Raw genomic sequence first — 26409 nt, forward strand, 5'->3', positions numbered from 1 at the left:
TTTTTCTTATAAATATTTCAGAAGACAGTAGAGAAATTCATGCATGGCTCTTGCTATTGCAAGAGCTATTTGAACGAATTTAGGAGTTTTACTTTAGTATTTTAATAACCAGAAAACTAAGCATTTTCCACCAGAATAGATTTCACTGACTTCTATCTGGTTTGTTTCTTGAGGTCAAGCCTTTTGGGAGGGGTTGGTTGGTTTGTTTTTTTAATCTGATGTGTTTATCTGTTTACCAGAATGACATTCTCACACTTCAAGGTGTTTTCTGACTTCATGACGTCACCAGTAATTAATTGCCATAATTTTTCCTTTGATAACGGTCATCAATTCTGACGCATTGCTTAGAATAAATACAGTATCTTTCTACACTCAGTGTTCTCAATTAACTGTTCCTTCTAAACTGTAGGGTACATTAACACAAACAACTGCAGAACAAGACTTACGTGATTTAACAAATCATTTACAGATATGCAGACTGTTCTGTGCACATAAATTGAAGGGCAAAGATTAACATTTACAGCAAATCGCTAGGTTCTAGGAAAGTCTTTTTACGCATTTATTGTGTAGAAAGATGTAAGCGTATTTCTTTACTCTGAGCTGACAGTAATGCTACTCTGAATCAGACAGTCGCGATACTCTTCTGAACCCCCAAGCTCCACAAAAGGCCACAACTTGATTTCAAGCCCACTGAAAAATGTAACAGGTAGTCACCAAACCTGAATCTAAAATCCCACCTCTGTGCAAATTAGCATCTGTAGCTCACCATTTTAAACTACAAATGAAACCTTTGCATCTAACAAAGCTTAACAGCAGCGCCACAGGCATTGACATTTTGGGCTTCCAAATGTATTTTCAGATCTGGTCCATATATATTCACGGTGCAGCTGTCAGGGAAGGTCAACGCAAAATGCAGCTGAAAATGCCACTTTTCAGCTGACTTCAAGGATTGTCGTGTTTCACAGGGTTTCCATTGCTAATAATAAATCCGCCCCTGCCAGCCAAATGAATTACACCAGCTGAACACAGATTTCACAGTGCAGGACCACTGAAGGTTTCAAAAAAAAAAAAAAAAATTCAGGTGGTGACAAACACACAGGAGACTTTCGGGGACAGTTTCTGACCCGCAGTGGTCGTTACCTGTTTCGGCTCCTGAGGGCAACCTCTCTAAACAGCCCCCACATCAAGACCGCTGTTAGCACCAACCCGAACAGCAGCATGACAGGGAAAGAGATCAAAGCAAATACGACCCATCATTCTTGAAAGCAGCCACTGAAAGAAAGATTTTAATGTAGCTGTCCTAGATCACCCCACTAGCAGTCTGTCTCTCCTTTGCACTGATATTAAACTTACGGTTTTTACAATTCCACTTCACACAGAAGAGGACTCCTGGCAATCCAGGAGTCCAAAGCAAGCTCGCAAATATTTTTGTTTCTTCTAGACAAAAACAAACCTCCTCAAACCGGACTGCAAAGAGCCTTTGCAAACATAGTAAATGCCTTCAGCTACTTAAAATATGTTTATTTTACTTCAAAGATTTTAGACTAAATTACCTTAAAGCAAAAAGTGCTCTTTTTTTTCTTTTCTTTCCCAAACTCTTAAAACATCCTGGTTGGTCTAGACCTACCTATCACAGGCTAACATAAATAAGTGCATCTTTCATAAAATTTATTCCACAAACAGGAGCGAGGCCACTGGACAGATGCAGCAGCTATATTTTAAATATTTTGGCATCCTTTTTCACCCCTGTTTCCTTTTCCCTGCACCTTGCTTTTGATCTAGCCCTACCCCAGGAGTCAGTCACCTTCCCTTGGGGGCAGAGGCACTGGCACAGCTCAGCTCTGCCAGATGTTTTGAGGGAAGTTCAATTCCCTCCCTGCTACTTGCTCAGGAGACAGAAGAGGTACTGCTCTGGGCTGAGCTTCCCCCTCACTGGCTCTGGTCGAGCTTTCCAGCTTGTGAATTAATACCTAAAATAAGAAGCCAATTCATGGAAGAAAACAGAGGGACAGCATATGAGAGAAGACACCCTATTTATCTGATGGTTCAGATGTCTGTCATTTGTGCAAACAAGTACTTCACTACCGACAAAACAGAGAACACATTTGGGAAAGAGTGTCCTTCAGTCCAGCCCACCTACTGCTTTTATTCTTCAATACTTAAGTCTCCATATTATGTTTGAGCCCAAAGCACAAAGGGGCCCTCATTTACAGCCCAGTCCCAGGCACTGTAAGTAGCGCATGAAATTGCAGCAGCAATCACAGAAGCACGTTCTTGGAAGCTCACAGGAAGCCCAGGGTGGAAATCTGTGATTTTTTTCTCTTGCTCAAGGCTTGCCTGCTTTCCTCCAAGGTCTTCCCCAGCTAGGAAAGCACGGAATACTTACAGGCACATTCCCAGAAAAGCCTGACAGCCATAAAGGTACTAGAGGAGGCAGAAGGCAGGTGGTAAATTTTAATAGCATTTTGTACTTTTAACTATCGCAGATTCTTCTTTCAAAAACTCACTTTGCAGGGAGGTTGAGAGCCCAGCTATAGACTCTAACTCTTGTTCTTAGTCTTTCCTGCAATCACACTTTATCATTCCATGGAAACATTAGCTTTCATTTTGCAAAGCGTTAAAGAATACCGATGAACCACTTTTTTAGAATTGGTCCATGAAATAAAAAGCAATGTATTCATCTCAGAGACATGCTTGAGCATAAGCCCACAGTTTTCTGCTTCATTATGAATTTTCTGGCTTTTGAGGTGAAGAAAACGAATCTAGTAGTCTAATAGAGATTAACAAGTGATACAGTTAAAAAAAAAAAATTCTCTTGGGAAAAGGCTTGTCTGGTGACATTGGCAGCACTGGTGACTGACCCCTAGGGAAGTGGGACAGTCATACACAGATGGGAAATAGCTGGGAAGGAACTACATGGAAGCACTGAAACATTAGACCCTACCTAGTGGCTGAAAACTCAAGTGTGAGGTCCAGATGCTAAAGTCTGAATGTGTTAGCATCATTGTTAGGGGACTGCTACTAAGTGACAGATAGATTATATTACATAAAGTTCAATTTCTGGCTGCCCACAACGGCTCCTAATTCAAACAAAAGGCCTGACAAGCTACTGACAACAAATAAATCAAAGTAAAAAGCACATTGCTTTGAAACTTTAGCCTTATAGCTGGGAACATTACAGTAAGCTCTTTTGTAAAAAGGACTGCTTGATTTTGACCTAGTACTACTTTGGTAAAGCAACTGAAAATTATTGATTTCCTGTGTTATGAATTGAGATGAACAAAAAACTAAGAGATTACAAATAAAAAGCCTTCTTTGTTCTGTATATCACTTCCGCTATGCTGGTCAGTCAGATGCCATTGTTTTTCCTCCTGGTCCCACGGCACATGAAAGTTATCTTACTGGGAAACAAAACAAAATGAAAAGAGAGAAACAAAAATATTTTCCAACATTTTTACTGTTTGTTTTCATCCTTACATGCAAAATTAAGAATAAACAAGAAAAACAGTAGCAGTTTTAAAGAATGTGCCACACTATTCAGTTTTCATTTTTGTTTTAAAATGTCCACAATTCTTTTGTTCCTGAAGCCTCTTGGGATAGAGGCTGCGATTAATTTCTGCGATTGAAAGACATTTTAATTCAGAAAAGCTGACATGCTTCATTAGCTGCCTTTTCCATGCAGTTTATTCCAACTCTTAATCAACGATATCTAGACAGAGCTCTGGACCCTATAAATGTTTCTGCACTGGCCTTGAGCCATGTAACGCTGTAGGTTGTGGGCAGCACGGATCAAGTAAGCCAGAGGAGAACAAAAGGATACTCCAGCATGCAAAAGGCACGCTAGAGTGATCTCTGTCACAACCCCGGCCTGTTGTAGATGGCAGGCAAGGGACTCAGTGCAAGCAACGCGATACTGCGTGTGAAAGCCTAAATGAACATTCAGGAAGGCAACGTAAGTCCCTGACAACTGCAAAAGAGCAGAAGCCCCCCCAGATTTTAATCAACAGTGGCTTTCTGTGTGTTTGAATTCTCCACGCCTTGTAGACTGCTTCAGTTGGTAACAATTTTTAAGTTCAAGCTAGGGAAGGAATGACAGAAGATACAGTTCCACGATGAGTGATATCTGCAATTCATTAAGGAATTACAATACTCAAGAAGCCCCTGTTCCAAGAGGTGACAGAAAACCAGAAATTACAAGAAGTATCTGATCATGCACTTCATCCCTCATCCAAGCCACTTAGCATTTCTTCCTCCACCTCTTACAGCTTCAAACAAAAGGTTTCACTGACAGTCTCCATCATCTCGCTTCAGCTCTCTAAATCAACTTGGTTTTGTTAGTGAAAAAGCTCTAGCTCAACATCTCCTTTAAATATCAAGAAAAAAGAAATATCTATTAGCAACTTTGTCAACGCCACACCAAATTTAAGAGCAAGGAGAAAGAGACAGCTGTTTCAAGGAACAGACAACTCCGAGTGAGGCAACAGTCATCAGGAAGAAGAGATGTTTCTCCTCCTTGCCTGCTTTTTTGTTCCATAACAAACGGTCCTCTAACACTATTCATGATGCTGCCCTGCATTTTTATGCCATTCCATGCTCAAAGAGGCACAGCAGCAGAATCTCCCACATCTCATCTGCTGTTTTCCAGATGATCACCCTACCAGATGCAAGCAGCAATAATCTACACATTTGTGGGAAATCTACAGGAGCTATAGCAGTGAAGAGATTTTATATTAAGAGATCTTATATAACAGATCTTATATTATTATCTTATGTATCTAGGCCCCTGTTACCTGACTCTACTTAATGGAGATTTAAAGTGCTGGAGGATATTTGTCTGAATTAGCATTGATTCCCTCTCCCTAGCAAAGAGCACAACACCGCAGTGAGGACCAAAAGAAAGTGCCTTACATACACCTTACCCTATGTTTACAAACAGCAGCCTCTTCCAAATGAAAGCGAATTGCAGACACAAAACCAGGAGAAATCAGCAATTTGGATACAGATCACAGAGCTCATTACATATCTATGAAGACAGGATTTGGTTTTAAAGACAGAAACACCCCTGCACATAAGCTACGAAACAAATGAAGCTGCCTGGGATGTGCAACCTAATGGTCCCTTCTTCTGTCTGAACACTTAGAAACCCGAGTTCTGATGCTTTCCAAAAGTGGAATCAACTCCTGAAACAGCTTTCTCCTAATGGCTTCACTAGCATTTCAGAACCACGGTTTGCTGACCTCGAGAAAGTAAAGATTTGTTTGATTTGGGATTTGTCGTTTAACAGAATGGTCACAGTGTGCATTTTTGTGCGACTTGATGCACGGCTGAGCTTCTCACATCTGACTATCACTGGCCATTGGCCTGTCAAAAGCAACTAAGAATAGAAAAGGAAACTTCCATGTTATCGCCCTACTACTTGAAAGCAATTTTCCGACATTTTAGCGTGGAGTTTCCTAGTTTTGTTACCAAAATATAAAAATAGGGCTTTGTTTACAAACAGTTATTCATTTTGATTACTGCTGCAAACCTTGTTCTGCTTTCAAGGTCTACAAGATCTATTCCCTCCACCTTACCCACCGTATCACAAATGTATTCATAAGCACATACCAGTGGAAAGTTTGACTTCAATACAGTCAGTATGCTGCCCCTAATTTTCTTGCATTTTTTTCATTGCGGATGAGATAGCAACTCCCTAAGCTTCCAGTTAAGAATTGGGAGTAAAGGAAGAATTTTTTCTTTGCATCCTTTTTAAATCTGCTTGTTTTGAAAAGGCACAAATCTCCTAGTGGTTAAATATTTAACTGTCTCACTAATGAGCTGGATCCTAACATGCCAGTAGAAAAAGACATGTCATTATGTCTGAAAAATCCCACTCATATCCAAGCAGTTTTTTTTTTTTTATTATTTATATATAGATAGATACACACACACACACTAAGAATCTATAAGGTAAACTGCTATCTCAAGACTAGTCTACACACACATTTAGTACTGGCATTCTGTGTAGAGATATGTGGGGGTTGGGGCTTGGTTGTGGGTTGTTTTGTTGGTTTTTTTTTTTTTTTTTTATCAAAATAGTTGCAGTAATTCAAACCCAAATGTGCCTGTTATTGTATTAATAATAACGATGACATAATAGTACAATTATACCCTATGGGACTAGGCCATACTGACGCGTGCAACCACGTGCTCACAATCACTTCAAAGACAGTAAGAGATTGAAGATATTACCACACCCAGCTCCTCATTACTGCACCTCTCATCTTGGAGATTACCACCCACAAAGCTGAAGAGCAGTAACCCGCTGTGGAACTGCTCTTTGTCCTCTTCAATCTAACCAAATTAAGTTTTCACCATCCTTGGTGGTGAACAAAGGTTTCTGAGGCAGCAAGGCACTGCAGCACGCTACGAAAGCAAATGCAGGACAATCCAATTCTGGGCAGAGTAAAATCCCGTTGAGGGGCAGAAGTGAAGAGCTAGCAGATGACTGCTTCTTAAGCTTTTCCAGAGAGACATGCTTCTGCAACCCTATCTACACCCTGCCTGTTCTAGCCCAGTTTGAACAAACCAGCTTTTGTTTGTAGAGACCGCCTAGCTGCCAATTCGAGTTCAATAACTGGCTCTGGATTACAGTAGGCATGCCTAGACCTATAGGATAATATTAATTTCAGTCAAGTTCATCTCAATCAGCTGCCAGGCTGATATCCTGCTGTCCTGCAGCAAAACAGATGCAAAGTAAACATAAAATGCTACTTAATTCATTATTCTGTCAAATCAATACAATAGAGGCACAAACAGAGCTAAGTATGTAAAATAAGGGCCAAAATCTCAGTTTTCATATAAAAAAAAGCTTTCAAAGATTTAAATTAAGAAATGAGACAAGAAATTAAATACATCTATTTTTTCAGTGTTACAATTGCTGAGGCCCATCAATGAACTTGAATGCGTGGAGCAGGCCAAAGCTGGGACTTCTGTAAATTATGTTCTTTCTCTGCATGAGTGTCTGTCTGCACAAGAGGTCACTCGCTCTTCCTTCTGCTTGCCTTGTCACCACGTCATCTGTTTAGGCTGCAAGGTCTATGGAGGTAGGAACTATCTTTTAGAGCATGTAGCCTCTGGTCTACTAGGTCTTGTACTTAGTCTTACGGGCAGGGCCCTTTGAATGGGCTGTAACGTAAACAACAACAATAATATCCCTTCTCAGAAGGATAACACACAAGTCTGCTTGTAAATTGTGTTGCAGATAAAGTTTCCTTCACACTTTTAACTATCAAAAGCTAAAATAATCTTACTCTACAGTTCCACAAACACTTTAACTCAGCACTGCTGCCAAGAGAAGCAATCTCATCTGGCCAAAAAAAAAAAAAAAAAGTTAGTGTGAACCCATCTGAGTTCTCCACAGCAGTTTATAACATAGTTGCACAAATGCTTGTGTTGGCACAAGGAATGGGGCAGCAGGAACATTTCTTCAGGTGGCAGTGCCAGTTTATGCAGGCCGAAACCCATTTTTGAAAGTACAGCCCATGTTCTCTGAAAGATTTATCTCACAAAGCCAAGTTAGGGTAGAAAAGCTATGGGTCACCCAATTTTACTCGTAAAATTGCTAATACTCACCTCCCAAGAATGTTGCAAGGTTAAGTACATTCGTGTTTGTAAGGCATTACAGAAGTAAGATTAGTAAATATTTAATTTTCTCTCCTCCCTCTTCCCCTGCCCTGGCCACTAAGTATAACTCGTTCAGAGTTTCATATACTAAATCAGTGACTTGGAGCAGCTCCTAGAAGGTAGTTGTCAAGCTCCCTGCCTGTAGGCCAGATGGAGGTCAGTCATCATACATACGTATTCCAATTTAAAACTGTTCTGCAACGTTGCAGCCAAAACAGCATCCGAAGACATTGTACCTGCCCTGCTGCAGGGAACCATGGAACAGTCAGATAACCTCCACAGCAGACATCCTTTCTCACCTTGATCTGGGGAACAGCTGCAGAGGGATAAAGGACAAGTAAATCAACTCCTCCTGCGCACATTCCACGTGTAAACACAGCCTGTCAAGCTGACAGAAACAACAATAAAAAGGAGTGTTTCTGAAAGGTACCTTAATAAGGATGTTAACGGCATGTTGGAGGAAAAAGAAAAGGTCAGCCTCAGTGTCATTAGCATAAGGAAAATCATCCAAGTCAGGCAGTCATTGCTTGCCTTCTCAGACTGGCTGTGAAAACAGGCATTTTGGTTATTTTGTTGGGTCTTAAGAGTCCTGCTGCTTCTGAGAGCCAATACCAATTCTTGACTCCCTATCATCTCTAAAAATATGCTAATGTTCGATGGGTTAGGTGGAAATACCTGATGTAAACAATACACTAAGATACAGGTCCCTGAAATCAATGAACAACTGGCATAGCTGAGCAGTGCAGAAGTTTTAGGGCACCTGTCCCAGTGTTTGGTCCCTAGAGGCAACTCAGGGAAACCTACAGAACTTACGCCGTGTCACAGCCTCTGACACTGTCACTACCAGGGCACACGGGCACCCCCCCTTGTTTGCCACCAAGGCACAGGGCATGCCAAGAACACCGAACAGAAAATGCAGTACGCAGCAGCTCCCTGGGCTATCAAGGCTTCTCCAGCAGCTCAGGACAAACATCAAGTTCTAAGCTCTACAACAAAATTAATTTCTTTTATAAGCTGAGAAAGTGTAAATGCCCATGCTATGTACTACTAGCTACTGAATCAACAGTGCTAGTAAAGTCTTTCACAAGACCTTTCTGTTTACTGTGATAAAATAGGTCTAGGCCCCATATTACAACAGGAACAACCCTAGAAACCCTTTGTGCAAGACAAGTCTAACAGAACTGATGCTTCAGTCATTTTGACATTTTTCTTACTAACAAAATAAAAGTGAATTAAGTAAAATTTAAAACAAGAGATACATACAGCGTGTAGTTACGTAAATCACTCTTGTGCTTCCTAGGTTATCCCTAAGTACAAGCAGACACTGTTCACGAAACCTTTCCTATTACGCCCCAATGCTGTTAATATTTATGCACACAGGAAGCTCTGCTGAAGTCATGATGACTACTCACACGCTCAAAGTTAAACATACTGCATAATTGCAAGTCTCATACCATAAAAACTTCACTTATAAATGTAGAACCTAATTTGGTCACCTATAGCCATATACATAAAAAACCCAGCATACAGAGTCTTGACTTTTTTTTTTTTCCCCCCACTCCTAAAACCATGGAATAAATTCTCCGTTGGGTGGAGCTGACAGAGGCTTTACAAATGAAATCCAGCTAGAAGTATTTTTTTTCTAATCATTACTAAAAATAGAAATATGTTCTATTCTAGAAATACATGTATGTAAAGAAGCATATATATAAATACATATGAAGAAACAGCAGGGTGATCTCTATACCTTCTTGTTCCTTCTTTGTCCACAAAGTCATGTATTTGTCACTTCTTTCATGGCGTGACAAGTTTCTAACAGGATGTTCATTTACTCATTCCTTTCCCAAAAGTAGTTAGCGCTCAATGCCGAGATACGCTTTCCTACCATCAAACGCAGAAGTCAAGACACGAAATAATGAAGTTTTTAGAACACGACCTCATAGAAGCTTACTTTAGAAACTGCTGAGAAAGAGAAAACCACCAAGAAGTCCAGTAGGTTTTGGGTTTTAGACAGTTTAATTGAACCCACTTAATACAACACCACAAAATAAAATTCTTAACGCATTCAATTTAAGTTATTTTCTCTCTACTAACTCCTGGAACCTCCTTTCTTCTAAGACATTGGCACTCACTGCTCTACTGCACAGAATTACACCACACCTGCAGAGTTTATTCCAGTTTTGCCTACCAAGGGCCACTTAAAGCCATTCAAGAGCCACCAGCTAGTGACAGCTGGCAAACTCAAACCTGTCTCGGTAGTCTATCATATGTAATCAATTGCAAATAGAACTTCAACAGACTCATCCCATTATTTCCTAGCTAATTCCCCCCGGGAAAACAAGCCAGCAAGCTTCCACTTTGAATCATGAAGCTAGTTTTGCCCCTGTCCCTCCCTCCCAACTTCTCCCTTTCCCCTCTCTTTGCATCAGTTCACTGCACTGTTTCAGCTTTTCAGCTTGATATCCGTTATGTTATGTCAGCTGTTACATTACGCTTAAAACAATAGACTCCAGCTGGCTGAGGTCAGATGTGAAAACAAGGACCTAACAAAGCCATAGACCCTCCAGTTATACTGAAATTGAGATACACACTGAATGTAGCACTTAATGACAAACTACTTTCCAGACATTTGGGCAAAGCATAAAGGAAACACCTGTCACTGCAAACATTACACACTAATCCAGATAAATCCTAAATTTAAAAATCTTTCTTTTCACTGCTTGGCTCTACTATGCACCAGTATTTCATGGTTTTAAATTTTTTTCCAAGATGAAATTTGTATTACTCTGCTTGTTTACTAATATATTAAATAGTGAAAAATGTGTATAATTTCAAAGAAAATATGTTTACCGTGTTTCTAGTAGAGTTACCAAGCAAATGCTCTGAGCTTGACATGGATTTACAGCCCAGAAGAGTTTAGTAACTTTAACCCTTAAGTAGAAAGCTGAACAAAAGCAAACAAAAGATGTAATGGTGAACACAACGTACTTTTTTCCGTGATGGTATTTTCCTGGACAGACCTTTGAACAGAATTTATTGGAGTGCAGCTATACTAAACAATAAAGAAAGAAAACACCGGTATGCTACGTCAGTCAGGAGAGCAAACACAAGCTCTTGAGAACAGGTGAACTACTAAAAACTCTACAGCACATATCCCCCTATTTTTAATAACGCTGCATACAATATAAAAGCAATGTTTTCTGGGAACCATCACGCTACTGTAGTTGATTTACGAAAAGCTGGGAAGCTTGCTCAGCGCTAACGGACAACCTGGCACTGTGCTCACTTCAGTCTTTGGCCAACACCCCCACGCTGCCACCAAGGGAGATCACCGTGTCAGATCATGTAGGCCACCAAGCAGCCAGCAGACGGCACCAGTCTATCACCAGTGCTTCGCGCTGGCCTGCAATCTGTCACCAGCTCCACCCTGAGCTTGAGGAAGGTCACTCTTCCCAGAGCCGGTCTTAGTCTTCAGAGTTTGAGCCCGCATAAACGCTTGGTGCCATCTCATCCCAATGTACTGTAGAGATAAACGCTAAATTCCGATTCCTTTGCTCACAGTGACTTAGTTGCAGACTTTATTTTAATTATAGCATTCAGGTATGCCACCACAGAACTCTAGCTACAAAAATCCGAGCAGAGGGATTGGGTTTTTTCATATTTCTTAGAAGAGGCAGAAATGGAAGTAACCAGTTTTCTGCATCCACACTCATCTTTATCAAATACACACTCCAGTGCAGCAGACTGAAATTAGAATTCAAACCCGGAACATTTTGAACCTGCTAGACAAAATGTATGCAATACAGGTAAAAAGTTTTCTTTTTTTATAAAAAAAAAAATAAATCAGTGCTTATTCTTATCATATATATCTACAAGTCATTTTTGGTGGTAACGTTAGAGAAGTTTAGCCAAATAAACTACTACTTTTTTCCCCCCACTGAAAAGGAAACCTTTAAGACAGTAGCAAGAACATACCTGGAATGACATAACATACTGGAAATCTTTCTGTGTGTTAACAAGTTTAGTATCTTTTTCTTTCTCCTCCATGCAAATACTTGTCCAAATCATTTCACTGAAAGCTTTAATTGTTCTCACTTTTTTCTAAAAGCCATCCACACGATGAGAAATCAGGTAGGCCAAACAGCATGAATTTTGTGGCTACAACCACAAAGTGGCCAGAGTTGTCAGGGGTAGCAACGTTTACACAGCCCTTTTCTTCCGCCCCTCTCTCCCAGGATTATTTTTGTTGATTATTCGTATAAAATTCCCCAAGCCCATGTGAAAAAACATCTCTTTATTAATAGTTCACTTCTTCCAGAAGATATTTTTATCCACTTCAGGACACCATCCAAGGTCTGGATCCAGCCGCTCCAAAGACACAGCGTGGTCCAATGCTGCCCTCTACAGATTTTAAAGAGAAACTACAGCTCCCTTTACAAGGCTTTGACTTTTGGCATACGTGAAAACAAAACGCAGCTCATCTTTCCCTTACTGGTCTTAGCATACTTCCCCTTCCATATCACCTTTTCATTCTTTCCCGGCATTCCTCTTCAGCTCAGACTTCATTTGCACCAGAAAACAACAACGGCCTTGTCCTTCTTTTTTTTTTTAAACCCCATTTCATTAAATTGGGTCAGCTGTCCCAAACAGACAATTTTATTTCCACTTTAGAAGCATCTGATTTGGCTCCCTCAGACCTGTTCAGAACGGACATAAAGCAGAATTTAAGCTGGACTAAAAGCATGTTCACACAACCTTCTGAACTAAATTAATTAAATCCCTTTAACATCACATTTACATTAAACACATAATTCTCCTATACAGACCAGAGGAGTTGACAGGGGATTGCTTTGTGAACAGCTGGAACAAGTTAAGATGTTACTACCAGCAGCATTTCCAACCAGCACAGCTGATTTTGCAGTGGAGCAGATTAGAAGGCTATCTGCCAGCACAGCTCAGCTACAAACATCAGAACCACCAAGTGAAGCACAGCAAGAAACGCTTGGGTTCGGATCCAGAGGAAGCTCCTTGTTCCAGCTACTAGCTATACTGTCACCTTATTTAAAGGGGAGAGAGGGGAGAGGGAAATTTTAATTTCTATTCACATTTCCTGAGCCTTCGAATCACTCGCATTTGGCTTTTTTTACTACAAACTAAAACATACAGAAGCTGACTTTAAATGAAAGCTAGGATTCTCAACTTCAGCAGTCGATGGAGCATCAGAAAGGAAATGCTGCTCTGAGTGATTCCCTGGGCAGGTCTGTCTGCAGGTCCAGCAAAGGAAAAGGATTAAAGTGCAGGCGTCCACCACACACACATCTACACCAGCTGACCTCGCTCTGCATCAGACCAGGGGACATTGCTGAGGCTGCAAAGACAAATTTTTCACTTTCTCACCTATAGTTGTTCTTTATTGTCTGTAGACTGGATCAGTCTGTGGAGCTACGACTATGCATCCTTTACAGACATTAATCCCATTTAATTTTTCAAACGGATGAACATGCACCAGTGTCCAGATCGTAAGTCTCTGGCCTTCTTAACCAAGGAAGATAATAATAAAAACAAAACGCTGGAACCACTTTGAACTCTTTGAGCCATTTGTTCTCTGTGAAGAGCATCTTCAGAATCAAAAGCTGTAAGCATTTTTCTCTTTCTCACAAGACCCACAAAACACTGCAGCAAACAAAACCCAAGGCTTATACTCAAAACAAAAGATTAAAAGAAATAAAATCTAGATTTCTCATAGGTCCAGACTCTGTGCCACTTTCTCTTAATTGTAGAAATAATTTCAATGCCAATAACATAAATGTTAACCACCCAAAACTATTACCTTTTATCTTAACTAGTAGTCTTTTTAATATTTATTTTTTTTTAATTTCTTTAGTAAGAAGTATGCTAAAGTAGAAAAGGAACTCAGAAAACAGAAAGCTGGAAAGAACTTACACTTTCATCATAAAAACATACCCTTCTTTTTTTTTTTTTTTGTTGGAATCAATATTGAAATGAGATTCCTACAAGAAAATAGCTTTTTCAGGCACACTAAATATCCCTTGGTTCAGCAGAATATTTAATCCCCTTGGATCAGGCACTTGGATTTTCTTAGATCATGCTGAGATAACAGCATTCTGCTATGTTCTGGCACCATAAAATCCTTGCTTATGAAAATAAAAGAAAAATACGGCCTCTCTGGGAACATACATCTCTGAATTACTTTTTTCCATAGTTTAAATATTGTAGTCTCAAAATCAATTTTTACACAGATATACCACATTTTCTTTATGAGTCATGGCAAAAGCTCTCCCGCACCACTGTTTTAAATGGGCCAAGTGTACATATACCCTCCAAAATGATGATCCTTTCACAGTCTTGGCTCAGACTCCAGCTCACGCTGGGCAAGTGCCAACGAGTAACTGGAGTCAAACCCCTCCAACAGCACCATCTAGTGAAAAAAAAGATAAAATAAACGCATGCAAATTTAAACAGTTTTCACTGCATTATGGAAACTAACAAAAGGCCAATTCTCTCCTAATCTCCCATTACAACTGCATTTAGGTATAGCTTTCATCAAGGCTCTTTGCCTTGTGAAGTGTAGTGACAAGTAGAGAAAGATTCAGCAGCTAATTGTAAGCTTTTTGTCTAAAATTGGAATGCCACTTGAAACACATATAAACTTTCCCTTGTTTATTTTCCAGTGTTAAGCTTGCATTTTTCTCATTGTTATGAAAAATAGAAGCAATTTTAAATGCTTTAAAATTACTGATAACGTAACATCTTCTGTTTCCTCCTCTGGTAGTGGGAAGTGATATTTATAAAACAAATGGCTCCAGAATAAAAAGGAAATAATATATACATAATATTAGCAATCTTTTCAGATCTTATTTTCATATACTTGTAATATCTTGTATAACTATATTATTGAAGCATGAAAGTCTTGATCACGAAAACGGGCACAATCAGCTTCTAGTTGTAATTTTAATGAAAGCAGTCTCACTGGTTTCAAAAAGACAATCTGCTGAAGTTGTGCAGGTGCTTAGATCTTTCACAGGCTCAGAGCAAAAAAACCTTTGCTACGTGGAAGAAATTGAGCATTTTAGCTCTTAATTGTCAGTGGTTTACAGGGTTCATTTCAACGATTTTTCGGTCAGGAGGAACAGATTCTGTACTTTTCCCAGTGCAAATCTTCAATGCCATGCAACTCACAAGCGGGCTGCAGAAGGGATTCTGTAACAACAGTAGTTTACGGATAACAGACACATACATGCGCTTTATGCAGTTATTCCATCTCATTTTCAAGGTGAATCAGATTTGCAGTGCCCACGCAGTAAGCTCATCTAACCAGACTTGCTCCATGGGGCTGTTCAGCTCAGCATACCCACACGCTAACTTTGAGCGCTCATTTCCAGACATGCAGCGTGATACAGTCATTTCTTGCATTCCCAGACCTCTGGCTGCTCGGTCAAAGCTTCCTCCCCGCTCAAATAGAGTAAGTCCATAAATTTCAGCTACCCAAAATTTGAGAGGATGACACTGCATATTTCTTAGCACTATCTCAGCCTTATATGTGATGCACTACAAAGTATAATTCATTTAGAGAGAATTCTACCCTACATAGGAAATTATATCTAAATAAAAGGCAATCTGCTCTTGACAAAGCTTCAGTAATTTTCCCTTTGGAACACAGATAGGGAAAGGTGGACTCAATTTTACAATTTTCAGAAGAAATAGTTAAAGGTCTATAAGTGGTACTTTAATTATTTTAATCTCACAAAGCACACACGCAAGCAGTATAACTCAACTTTCATGGAATGACTTGAGGTCTCATAAACATCAAATTCCACAAGTCCAAACGTTCCCTCCCTCTCACTGTCCCAGTTAAGCCCAAGCAGAAAAGCCTTCCTCAGGATTACCATACTGTTTCTGGTAGGTTGTTGCTACACCGCTGCTCCTTTAAAGGTCTCTCTCACTCAGTATTAGTTTGTAATTCAACTTGTTTGCCTTTCTTTGCTTTACCTACAATGACAATGTTACCTACTTCCATTGTCTAGCTACAAATTAAAACTATTATTGTCATATAACTAAAAGTCCCTCTACAAACACAAAAGAGAAATTAATTCCTACTGCAAAACAGTAGAAAGAGAGTGCTCTCCTAAGCTTCAATAAGTCCCCTTACATGACTATTTGGGTTGGAAGCTCATACTGTATTTTTTCCTGTTTTGAAAATTTTAATTCCTGTATGGCGTTGTACTTTCTTCTACTTCTTTCTTTGCATTTTACAGTTTCTCTTCAACCAGTCAGCTGTGATTAACTCCCCCCTTAAGAATTCAGTTACATCTAATTTTGATAGCTTGTAATGATATATTAGCTTGAAAGTAAAATCTTAAATAAGAGCAGAATAGGAAATTTTATCGGGTAGACCCTAACAGGAACAAGACTCTGACATTTATATTTGCGTTGCAAAGTGCCACAACTCCTTCAAAAGTCCCACCAAAACCGGATAAAGCAGAGAGCACATTGGCCCATCTACTGCTTTGGACTGATGGATCAACGTAATCCCCTTAAGTTTCTTGAAAATTATGACAGCTAATCCTTTAAGAAAACAATATCAGAATATGACAATACTGAACAAACAAACAACTGCTGAATTCCCAAGAAACCATGATAACAGGATCTCAATGTTAAAAATTACCCATAATATTTCTAATGATATAGAGCAGGAACACTGAGATGGAAAGCAAGATAATACAGAAGAGCATGAACACCCAATACATACTGGATATTGCATACACTGTACGTAATCCTGATCGCATTGCATACATATTACACTGACTATATTACAGACAATACGTACTGCATACAGTGTGAATGCACAAAATTAGTTCCATGATTTCACCAGGGCGGGAAAGAAACATCACTAGTTCTGTTGTCACCACAAGTTATTTTACTGAAACAACACACTGTGTCCATGTAAAATACTATGATATATTGCAAAGATGAATGAGGTATTATCACAAGTGAAATTCATCACAGAAATTGCCAGAAGTAAAAAAAGCAAAAGCAAAACCAAACAACAAAAAAATTTTAAATCTATAAAGAAAGAATACCCTGAACCACAAAAGGTACTGGAATGCAGAAATACACATATAGACTCTCTTAGCTGGCAACTAATTATAAAGTTACATCTACAGTTCAAATGTCTGAGAAAATAGTTAAAAATAATATACCAGGCATAAAGATACCTTAAATAGAAATAGTGTGATTGACACTAAATTTAATATACTATATTCTTACAGTATTCATATTAGATATAAAACCTTAGCATACTGAATAGATAAATTGATAAGATTTATTATAATTGATGAAGTTTAAGTGAATATTTTCATGTTAATAAGGATAACATACATGACAATGACATTACTCGTGCACAGCTACAAGAAAATTTTGAACATTTAAATTGCTAGTTAGTATTTTCTCAATACAGTGACAGTGTTATCATAAGTAAAATAATGGTCATTTATTTACAAATACAGAGAATCAATGATTTATCGGGGGTACCCCACCACTGAGGTACTACAAATTTGTAAATTTTTTGTACACTTAAAATCATGCCTCTCCGACTTCAAAACTAAGGCTCTTGAATGAAAACTAAGCTGGCAGGACAGTCATACTCTTGGAATATTTCTTCATACATATCTGTTGCAGCACTAGTGTACTATAAACAAAAGGTAACTACATCTTCTCTACTGACGGGGAAGTATGTAAGACAGGTAGAGCAAGTTGTCTTAACTCTAAAGTCAACGATGAAAATACGTGAGTTTCCACTTGTGAAAGAAAGCTGCACCTGACATCAACTAAAGGACAGGACTTATTTCCCCCAGCGCCTATGGTCAGGTGTCGGGTCTTCAGTACGGCCGAAAAATGGATAAAGCTCAGCAATATGAGGGATCCAAGCTTAGTTAGAACACTTTGTGTATTGGACACAATATAGATAGCGCTCAGTACAGACCATATAGGGTAAGACTTGGGTTTTGTGCTGCCATGACATGCATCAATCACATTAACATCCACATACATACCATCCAAAATAACGTCCCTGTAGCAAGAGCTGCATACTGTTCAATTGTAGAAAGCACGCTGAAGATAAGGCATATCAGCACAATAAGGAAGCTGTAAATAAAAATAAATAAAAAATAATGTAATGCAGTCTAGTAAGAACCTAGAGGGAGGACAGATAATTATGCCATTACAAGTTATCTGTACACACAGAAACGTCATTGGTATTGGATTATCTTGAAACACAGCTGGCAACTTTTGTGTAACCCTGCTTTATACTGGATAATTTATTTCTCTTCAGACACTGAGTTTTTGGGTTGGACATTATCAAATGAAACCAAACAATAACATTAGCTTTAGCCTACATCTAAGACTTGATGTTTTCTGGCCGCTCAGGAAAACAGCATTCCTTGTTCTTTCCCATTGCAAAGGGCTACTTACGACAGCTGACTCACCACCACACAGCCCCCTAAAACATGTTTCAAATATTTGCCTTTTTGCTGCTCCAAATTCTAATAAACTGCAAAGAGAAATACCAACTAAGCCAGAGATTAACAGGCTTTGCCCACACTGTCTTTTATAACCAATCCCCCAAAGGCCCTAGATAAATAAAATCTTTAACCGTGGGTATCTGAAATACAACCTAGGACTTATTCAATTTTTAAATAAAATAAAATTTCAAAGCAACTGTCAGGGAGAGTGTGGGAATATAAGGGTTTCTTCCCCAGTACCTACCCCCTGCCTGAGTGAGTCCTTAAGGAGGGAGTCCTGTTACCCGAGGTAAGACTCAGGACAGACAGGGAGCGGCAGCAAACTCAGCCTAGCTGCCTGTAGCCCCCAGGAGGCCTCTTCCCCCAGCTTCTGTCTTCAGACCCCTTCCCTGAGAACCTTCATCTGTGCCCACCACCCCGCAGGACTGACTGCTGCTTGCCTTAAAGGAACATATTTCCTTCAGAAGCAAAACATATAAGACCCAAACTGGATGCTGTCCCACTACACACAAGGCATAGGCAGCTTCCAGTTCCCAAAGAACTGCATGTTTCTTTTTAAAACATGACATAACCAATGAAAATCACTTAAAACATTCACTTATTAAACACAGAGCTAGTTGTTACGGGTATTTTTCACAATTCTGTTGAGACAAGCAACACCAATCCTTTGCACTTGACAGAGACTTGCTGCAAAATCCAGTAAACGAAATCACTGCCCACCTTGTTACACATCTCCAAAAGGGTTAATCGGTTCTTTTTCCTCATTTAAAAAACAAACAAACAAAACCCCCCAAAAAATAAATAAATAAATAAACACAGAAAAAAAGAATTGACATAATGAATAAAACTGAAGTCAAGAGGAAAAATACTAAAACAGGACATCAGTGGCTGCAAATTGTCATGGCTCAGCTGAAGTCACATCTTTCTTTTCCACCTAAGTGAGAACTTGATTGGGTCAATCTTTTGAAAGGCCAAGCACTCAAGAAAACAAAAATGTGTCAGGGTTGACATTATAAGGTAGATTGCCCAAAAATTGCTTCAAAACACAGCACATCTAAGTCCAATGCACACACAAATTATACAGTAAACATATTACAAAATTGTGGAGAAGAAATTTGTAGGTAATAAGTACGAAAAGCAAATTAGTAAGCGACAACTAGTTGAAGTTTATAGCATAGGGATTATCACATATGGACACAAACACACAAATGAGAATATACTTTTACCTAGACAAAGTATAAATGTGTGGGTGTTTCTAATTTATCTCTAAAATCTTCTCATTTTACCTCGTATCTCTAACTTTGGCCATTCTTAAGTAGAAGTAATGTGTGCAGACAAGACAGGGGAATGCAAAAATGAGCCAGTCATTTGAAACATAAATATTCCCCAAGTGTCCAGCCTTTCTATCTGCAATATTCTCACCATTGCTTAAGATCGATATATGCGACAACATGAACATAAATGGGTTGTTACACAGAGGTAGCTAATGGTCTCTGGATAAGAAGTCCAACGTACACAGAAGTACTAGTTCAAAGCAAACAACGAGTTACATGGGATGGTGTAAGCTGTCTGAATACACCTTGAGCAGTGACAATTAGTACTTATTATATCCCTTAATACCAGGCTTGTTAAAACTGTAACCCAGCCAATACCTGAAACCACAAGAGGGCACCAAAGCAAAGACTATCCCATTTCTGTACTTTTCCTGAACAAACCCAACTAAAGAGTACCCAATAAGGATTCAAGGTGAAAGTTTGTGTGCCTAAGTGACAGGAAGATAAACTTAGAGTGAATTGTTTGCCAAATCTCATTTCTTGTTACTATTACAGAAATTGAAGGCTGACATAAGAATTCCATCAAGTGCCAGTCACCACACTACCTACTTTTATGGGTTTTCATACACATGGATCTATTCCAGTCTTACTATTTTTTTCTCACCCCCAGAAAAACTCTTGAAATTCATTGTTGTGCTCTTTCCAGGCTGAAGCATGAGACACCTTCATACCCACAAACACACATCATCCCAAACAAAACAAAGATGTTTGGTCTGCTATTGTTGCTTCTCATCTTTCCTGTGACACTAGAGGGGAGATGTCCACAAGCCCCACCAGTACAGCCGTGACAGTGGAGCACCACAGCTAAGCTGCTAACACTGTCACACTGGCATCCCTATTTTGCTTCTGCTGAAACTACATCAATTGCACATAAGGAAGAGAGGGTGCAATATTAAGAGATTAAAAAAAAGAAAAACCACAACATGGTCCTCCTCTGACATCAACCTGCTGTTCGTTTCCTTCCAACACTCAGCTCTTACCCTGTTTTTGTTTCAGTACTAGTGGCTTCCTCCTCCAGTTCTGAAGTATAAGAGGGGAGTGTGGCACCAGGAAAATGGAAAACAGGAAAAGTTTGCCAGCTTTGTTTTTGTTTTTTTTTTCCCCAACAGCTACCTCCCCTCTCTTCAGCCAGAAGTGGAGCACAGATCCTCAGTTAACTGCCTGCTTTCACTTGTTGACAGCAGACAAGTCCACGGTAGTTAAACAGTTACGAACAGCAGTTGCAAGGCTCTGCCTCAAACCTGGATTTGCTCTATGTGAAAGTCATCCTGGGGAAATTTCACTGTCCACTACTCATGTGAGAGCTGTGTAAATGAACTTGTGTGAATTTTCAAAAGGAAAAATCAAAGGTACAACCTTGATAGCAGAAGATAAAATTTCAAAGCCCCCAAATCGGTGTGTTTTTTCAAAGCAAGCATTACAATTTTCCCATGCCCAAAATAACCTTATCACTCTTAATATCACTTTACTGTGATCACTTATACTACATTTTCCCAAAGAAGTACTCACCTTGATACAGATGCTAAGCATGTAAACTGTTAGTCTAATGAGTTAATACGAGACAGACTAAAGGGCAACTGGCAACATTAAGAAGCCTTAGACAAATTACTGGTAGACAGATGCATCAGCCCTACCCTAATCAACCACATAATTCCAGATAGCTAAGTTAAGAGAGCTTTTTTTTCAGACAAACTAAGCCTCACCTGCACATCAAAGCTCTGTTATTGGTAGAAAGACACTAGACATCTTCAGAGAGCAATTGCGAAATGAGTTACTCTGCAAATGTTTAGTTATTTCAACTGTTGAGGGGATGAAGACTCTAAACATGGACATTTAAATTAGGCAAACTGGATGTGGGCTATCCAATGTACATGCTAGTCCTCAAACACTTACTACACTTCACAGAACAGTCATTTACTCTTCACTGGGTGGTAGCCAAGCTGCTTTACTGTACCATAACAAGTGGAAAAGCACATTAGTTAGCCAGCCTTGCTTATCTGTCTCACAGTAAAAAATTAAAAATACCTTAGCTCCCACATAATATCGCTCAGGGACTTCAAGATCTAAAGCAGATGAATAGCTTAACCAGTAGCATCAGCCACTCTGGAACACTTTGCTAAGCGTTCAGACCCCATGCTGATTTCACCAGTTGTACATGAGGTAGCAGAACAAACATTTGTCATTGTATCTGCCCTAATGACTCCAGTATAATACCTTTTTTCTCTAAAGCAGAGGCAGACAGCAGAACACTGGAATTTTGTTAAATATAGCATTCAGAAGAAGCAGTCTCTTGGAAAACACAGATCTTCTATCTCCTGAAACCTGTTGCTTGTGTACGCTCTATGCACAAATGTGACCATCTTCAAGAAAGGAAGCAGAGTGATGAGGAGTTCAGGCTTTCATCAGCTCTGATCTAACTCCTAGATTGTGGGGCCAAGCAATGTTAGAGATGAGGCGATAGCGTGTGAAGTCTTTCATATTGCCTATCCCAGGTTGCAAAATATCATCTGCCTGCATGTAGATAAATCACAGATACTACATCAGTAGATGCACTCAAAAATACTTAGCATTGCGGTTAACTCCTATTTAACAGCGCCACATTTCTTTTAACCCTAAGAATTTTGCAAATGTCAAATCCCCTCTGTACTTCTGGATGTGAAACCACGAAATCACTATTAAAGCAACATGGACACTAACACTTACAAAGCAGTAGGCTTTTTCTTTCATGGTCTCCCTTTTTTTTCAGGGGACCCTTACAAGGCAACCCATTTCCTCTCAGGCAGCCAGCACTGTTTTATTAGAAGCCAGGTTCTGTGCTTGTCTTTTCAACTCAGTTTTTACAGGCACTGCATACCTGGTGGAGTCATAGCTCCATTTCTGAGTATCTCAGTGTGCATGAAACAATGTCAGCACGCAGCACTCTGGTAACACTTAGAGCTCGTGTATATCCAAGCCTGTATGTAGACCTGGGACGTGCGTCTGTTACACTACCCATTAAAGAGGAAAGCACGTACATAGACACAGATGTATATAGACTTACGTGAGACAGTGTGTGCATGTGGGCAAACATATAATAAATAACAAAATTTGGCTTACTCCATGAAGTCAGCTAGACCATTTAAGTAACTTTTTGTCTCAAGCAGGTTTGAGAAGTCAGAGCATTTCCAGGAAAGAATCATACAGCTGAGAGGTAAAAATGACCAGCTACTATATGCACTAAGTTTAGCAATACACAGGAAATATATTAAGAGCTGAAGATGGATTTAATTGTTTCTGACTATTTGAGGATACAATATTTGTCAAGTGGGATATAATATATGTCAACTTTCAGAACAGATCCAGATTGCAGCCTTTTTCACTGACCTCAGTGGCAGCTGCAGAACTCAACAGATTACAGGTAGCTATCAGCACTTCGCAGCCTCCAGCACTGAGCTGCTGCTTTTTTTTCTGGATTTAACTGCTTTTAGAACATTAGCATGTCTTTTTTGTGGCTTGAAACAATGTGTGGAATGATCAAAGGAACAATTAACCACTTACTGAGTGATAACAATGCTCATTTAGTAAATGTCACAGGTAGGAGAACTGATAATGGTTTATAAAATATATTTAGTGATACAACCTGAAACATTTAAAAAAAATGTGCATGAGACAAGCTGGAAGTACTTACTCACCAGATTAATAGTCTCATGCACACGCAGCTGTAATCATCAAAACCAGTATTAAAATGTAGGTAAATTTTACTCCTTCTTGCAGCGTTTCTTACATACTCTCAGTGGGATTCTTTCCATTAACCTGGAAAAAGTTGGCATTAGGCCCTAAATTAAGCTGAAACCTCAAAAACATTTAATAGATGAAAAGCAAGATGAAAGTGCAGTTCAATTTATATAAATCCTACTTGAGTTCTAACCCTCCAGGAAGACAGACAGTTTTTCTTTGTTCAATGTAACATAAGAGCTGGCTTAAGTCTGCTCTTTAGTTTTGAACAACTTTTATTCATTACAACTATCAATCTTGAGGGTAATCCAACTATAAGTGCCCTTGCATACAGGGAATACTATTTTAGCTTATAACCGCTGGATCTGTTCTCTTTTTTTGGCACGAGGTCAATGGCTAGTTGTAGTTCATCCTCTCTGTCTACTGGAGAAAGTGACTGAAACTAGAAAGAAATATTCTCTAAATAAAAAAAAGTGTCTTTTGAGTCCATCTACATCTTTGGTAATATTCTACCTAAGCCTCCTTTTTGGACCTCTCTCTGCATCATATTTTTGGGTAACTGGATTGCCTTTTTTTAAATGTGCAGCTTTGCTCAGTCACATGCGTGATCAGCCACCAACTGTGCAGCTTCCTCACTAACCCTGTAACTCAGGGGATGGGTTGGTTCGTTAGTTTTTTTACAAAGTAAATACGTGTTTTGCTATTTAGCTTTTAACTGTGATAGGTTTCACTCGTAAACAAAGGAATACAAACAAAGTTTAACCCCCTCTAAGCATATAGCTTCAGAAGAACTGGAAGGATGACATTGAGAATGAACGACACAAGCGCGCAGATTAAATACGGGCAGATTCTTATCTTGATCATCGTAATTTGAAAACTATAATGCTGCTGCATATCCAGTTCATTAAAACATATGACAGCATCATTATTTCATCTTTCATCTCCATGGCTTACACACACTGACACTTCTCAGATTGTAAACACAAAGGTCAATGGTATCATAAAAGGACATTTTCACGCAGCTTTCCAGGCAACAAAAAGAGTTACTGCAATGAGGATTTAGATAGACAAATTCAGCTGCAACACACACTGAAGACAGGGGTTCACTCTTTCACTTTGTCGTATGTTCTGTCCCATTCCAGGCCAGAGAAGTCATTCCTTGCTTAATTTTCCATCAGGAAAACCTGTATTACTGTATAGCTACAAGCCAACACAAATCCCTAACCGCCTCACACAGTACTGCCCGCTGATTTCCACGGTGCAACTAGGTAAACATTATTAATCCATATCAAGTAATTTCTTAATTGTAGCCAGGCACTAGCTCTTTCCTGTTGTTTCATTCAAGGCATTTTGGGATTGCTTGAGGAAAATAATTCTAATAAAAGGTAGAAGTTAGAAGGGGAATAGAACTTGTCAAATGGAGGACAGCTGACAATAAGAGTCATAAACAGTATCACCAGGAAGCTAATACAGGATGGCAATTTATTTTATGGGAGGTATATCATCAAGGTATGGTGTCAAGTACAAATACCAACTGGTGCTTTTAAAAGTGAGAAGTTCACTTTTGAGATAGGGTTGTTGTTTTAAAAAGAAACAGGATTTTACCATCCAAAGAAAACTTTCATCCTTTATGAAATTCACACACATGAATATCCTGTATGCGTAGGTCTTACGCCAAACTCTGCAGCAAGTCTGAACCAAATACTGGAAAGACACCAATTCTGTCATGACCATAAACTACCAGAGTACCGTGCCCGTCTACTCACAGAAGATTAAATGAGCATTCAATTATACAACTGGTGGATGTCAGAGGTCCTCCATCACTTTGTCCATTAAACAAAAAGTGTTTGTTGTTAAGAGAATGGTCTGGCAAAGGTACATGATTAAAATTAAGAGCCCAGAACTTCAATTCGTCTTTTCCCATACCTTTGGCCAACGTTGAAATTGTTATTAACACACGTATTTTTCTTCCAGAGTATGGTTGTGAACTCTAATCCTTGAATGAAAATTGTGAATAACTGCATTAGCTGTGCTGCCTAACCAGTTCAGCTAACTTGCTCAGGAAAGAATAATTTAGCTCCTGAAAATATAGAAATTTTAATTAGGGTCTAGATCAATTAAATAGAGCAAAGTATGGGGAAAAAAAAAATAAATCACCATATCAAGGAGTTAAGAAAGACCAGCAACCTACATGAACCATAGCTGAAGATGAAACAAGTTTATAAAAAAAACACAACAAAAACCAAAAAAGTACCTTAGTCCTGATAACAAAAAAAGAAAGGTGGGGATTTAAATCTCTGGTTATGCAGGCTCTTTGCATGATTTTCCTCTAAGTATTTGTCTTATCTTTTTCTGTTTTGTTTTCGAGGCAAGGGAAGGAAGGAGGGGTACAGCCCCTTCCCATCTTCCAGCCTCTCCGCGGCATGAGGATGCCCAGCAGAAGGGGAAGTATACTTGCATTCATGCAGAGAAGCATGATTCCCTCCAGGAACTGGTTACAACAGTTTCCTGTACAACGCACGCTTCCTCTCTGTTATGTCCTACACGGGTCAAGCCAGTAGACAGATCACTATTCTCAGTTGTCACTTGCCATCAAAAAACCTTCAACAGACAAAGTGCAAATGCTCTGTTTGTGTTAGCTTAGGTCTATCAGATGGAGCTTCCTGTTAATATGTATTTGTTCCAACTGTAAGGCAAAGTATAGTTGGTGCTTCCTGAAGGAAACAATGGCATATTTTTTAACCAGCTCCTTGACCCCTTGTCAGAGAAATACTGTCTTCTAGCTCCCATGAGCTAGAATAAATGGCTTTATTGTACAAGAAATATCATATATAATACAGGGTAGTCTGATACTAAAGAAAACCAGGTTAGCTATACAGCTAAACAAGCAAGGCTTCTATCACACTTACGTGGCTCTTCTGGAAGATTAGAGTCTGTAAAAATAATTTAAATTATGGGCAGTGTACCAAAGCACAAAGCACACAATGAATCAAAAGTCATTTAGGATACAGCACCAGAATTATTGCAGGAAAGGCCCTTAAGGTCTTGGCAAAGGGTATGATTGCAGTAGAAATGCAAACCAGACGTCAAGATGCTCCAAGAGGAAAGGTTAACTGCTCACAAAAAGCAGTGTTATTGCATCCTGCAACGAGGTC

General features: G+C 39.3%; 1 protein-coding gene across 4 annotated transcripts in view; it reads right to left on the reverse strand.

The window, feature by feature from the left end:
* The window catches only part of KCNQ1 (potassium voltage-gated channel subfamily Q member 1), a 363171-nt gene that overhangs the window by 296773 nt on the left and 39989 nt on the right, over positions 1 to 26409 (reverse strand). For all 4 annotated transcript variants that reach the window (XM_054198522.1, XM_054198520.1, XM_054198521.1 and 1 more), the window contains exon 2: positions 17739 to 17829. In XM_054198522.1, the coding sequence (XP_054054497.1) occupies positions 17739 to 17829 (91 nt within the window). The remainder of the gene's footprint in view (positions 1 to 17738; positions 17830 to 26409) is intronic.

Source organism: Rissa tridactyla, chromosome 4 (genome assembly GCF_028500815.1).
Source record: "Rissa tridactyla isolate bRisTri1 chromosome 4, bRisTri1.patW.cur.20221130, whole genome shotgun sequence".
Classification (NCBI taxonomy): domain Eukaryota; kingdom Metazoa; phylum Chordata; class Aves; order Charadriiformes; family Laridae; genus Rissa; species Rissa tridactyla.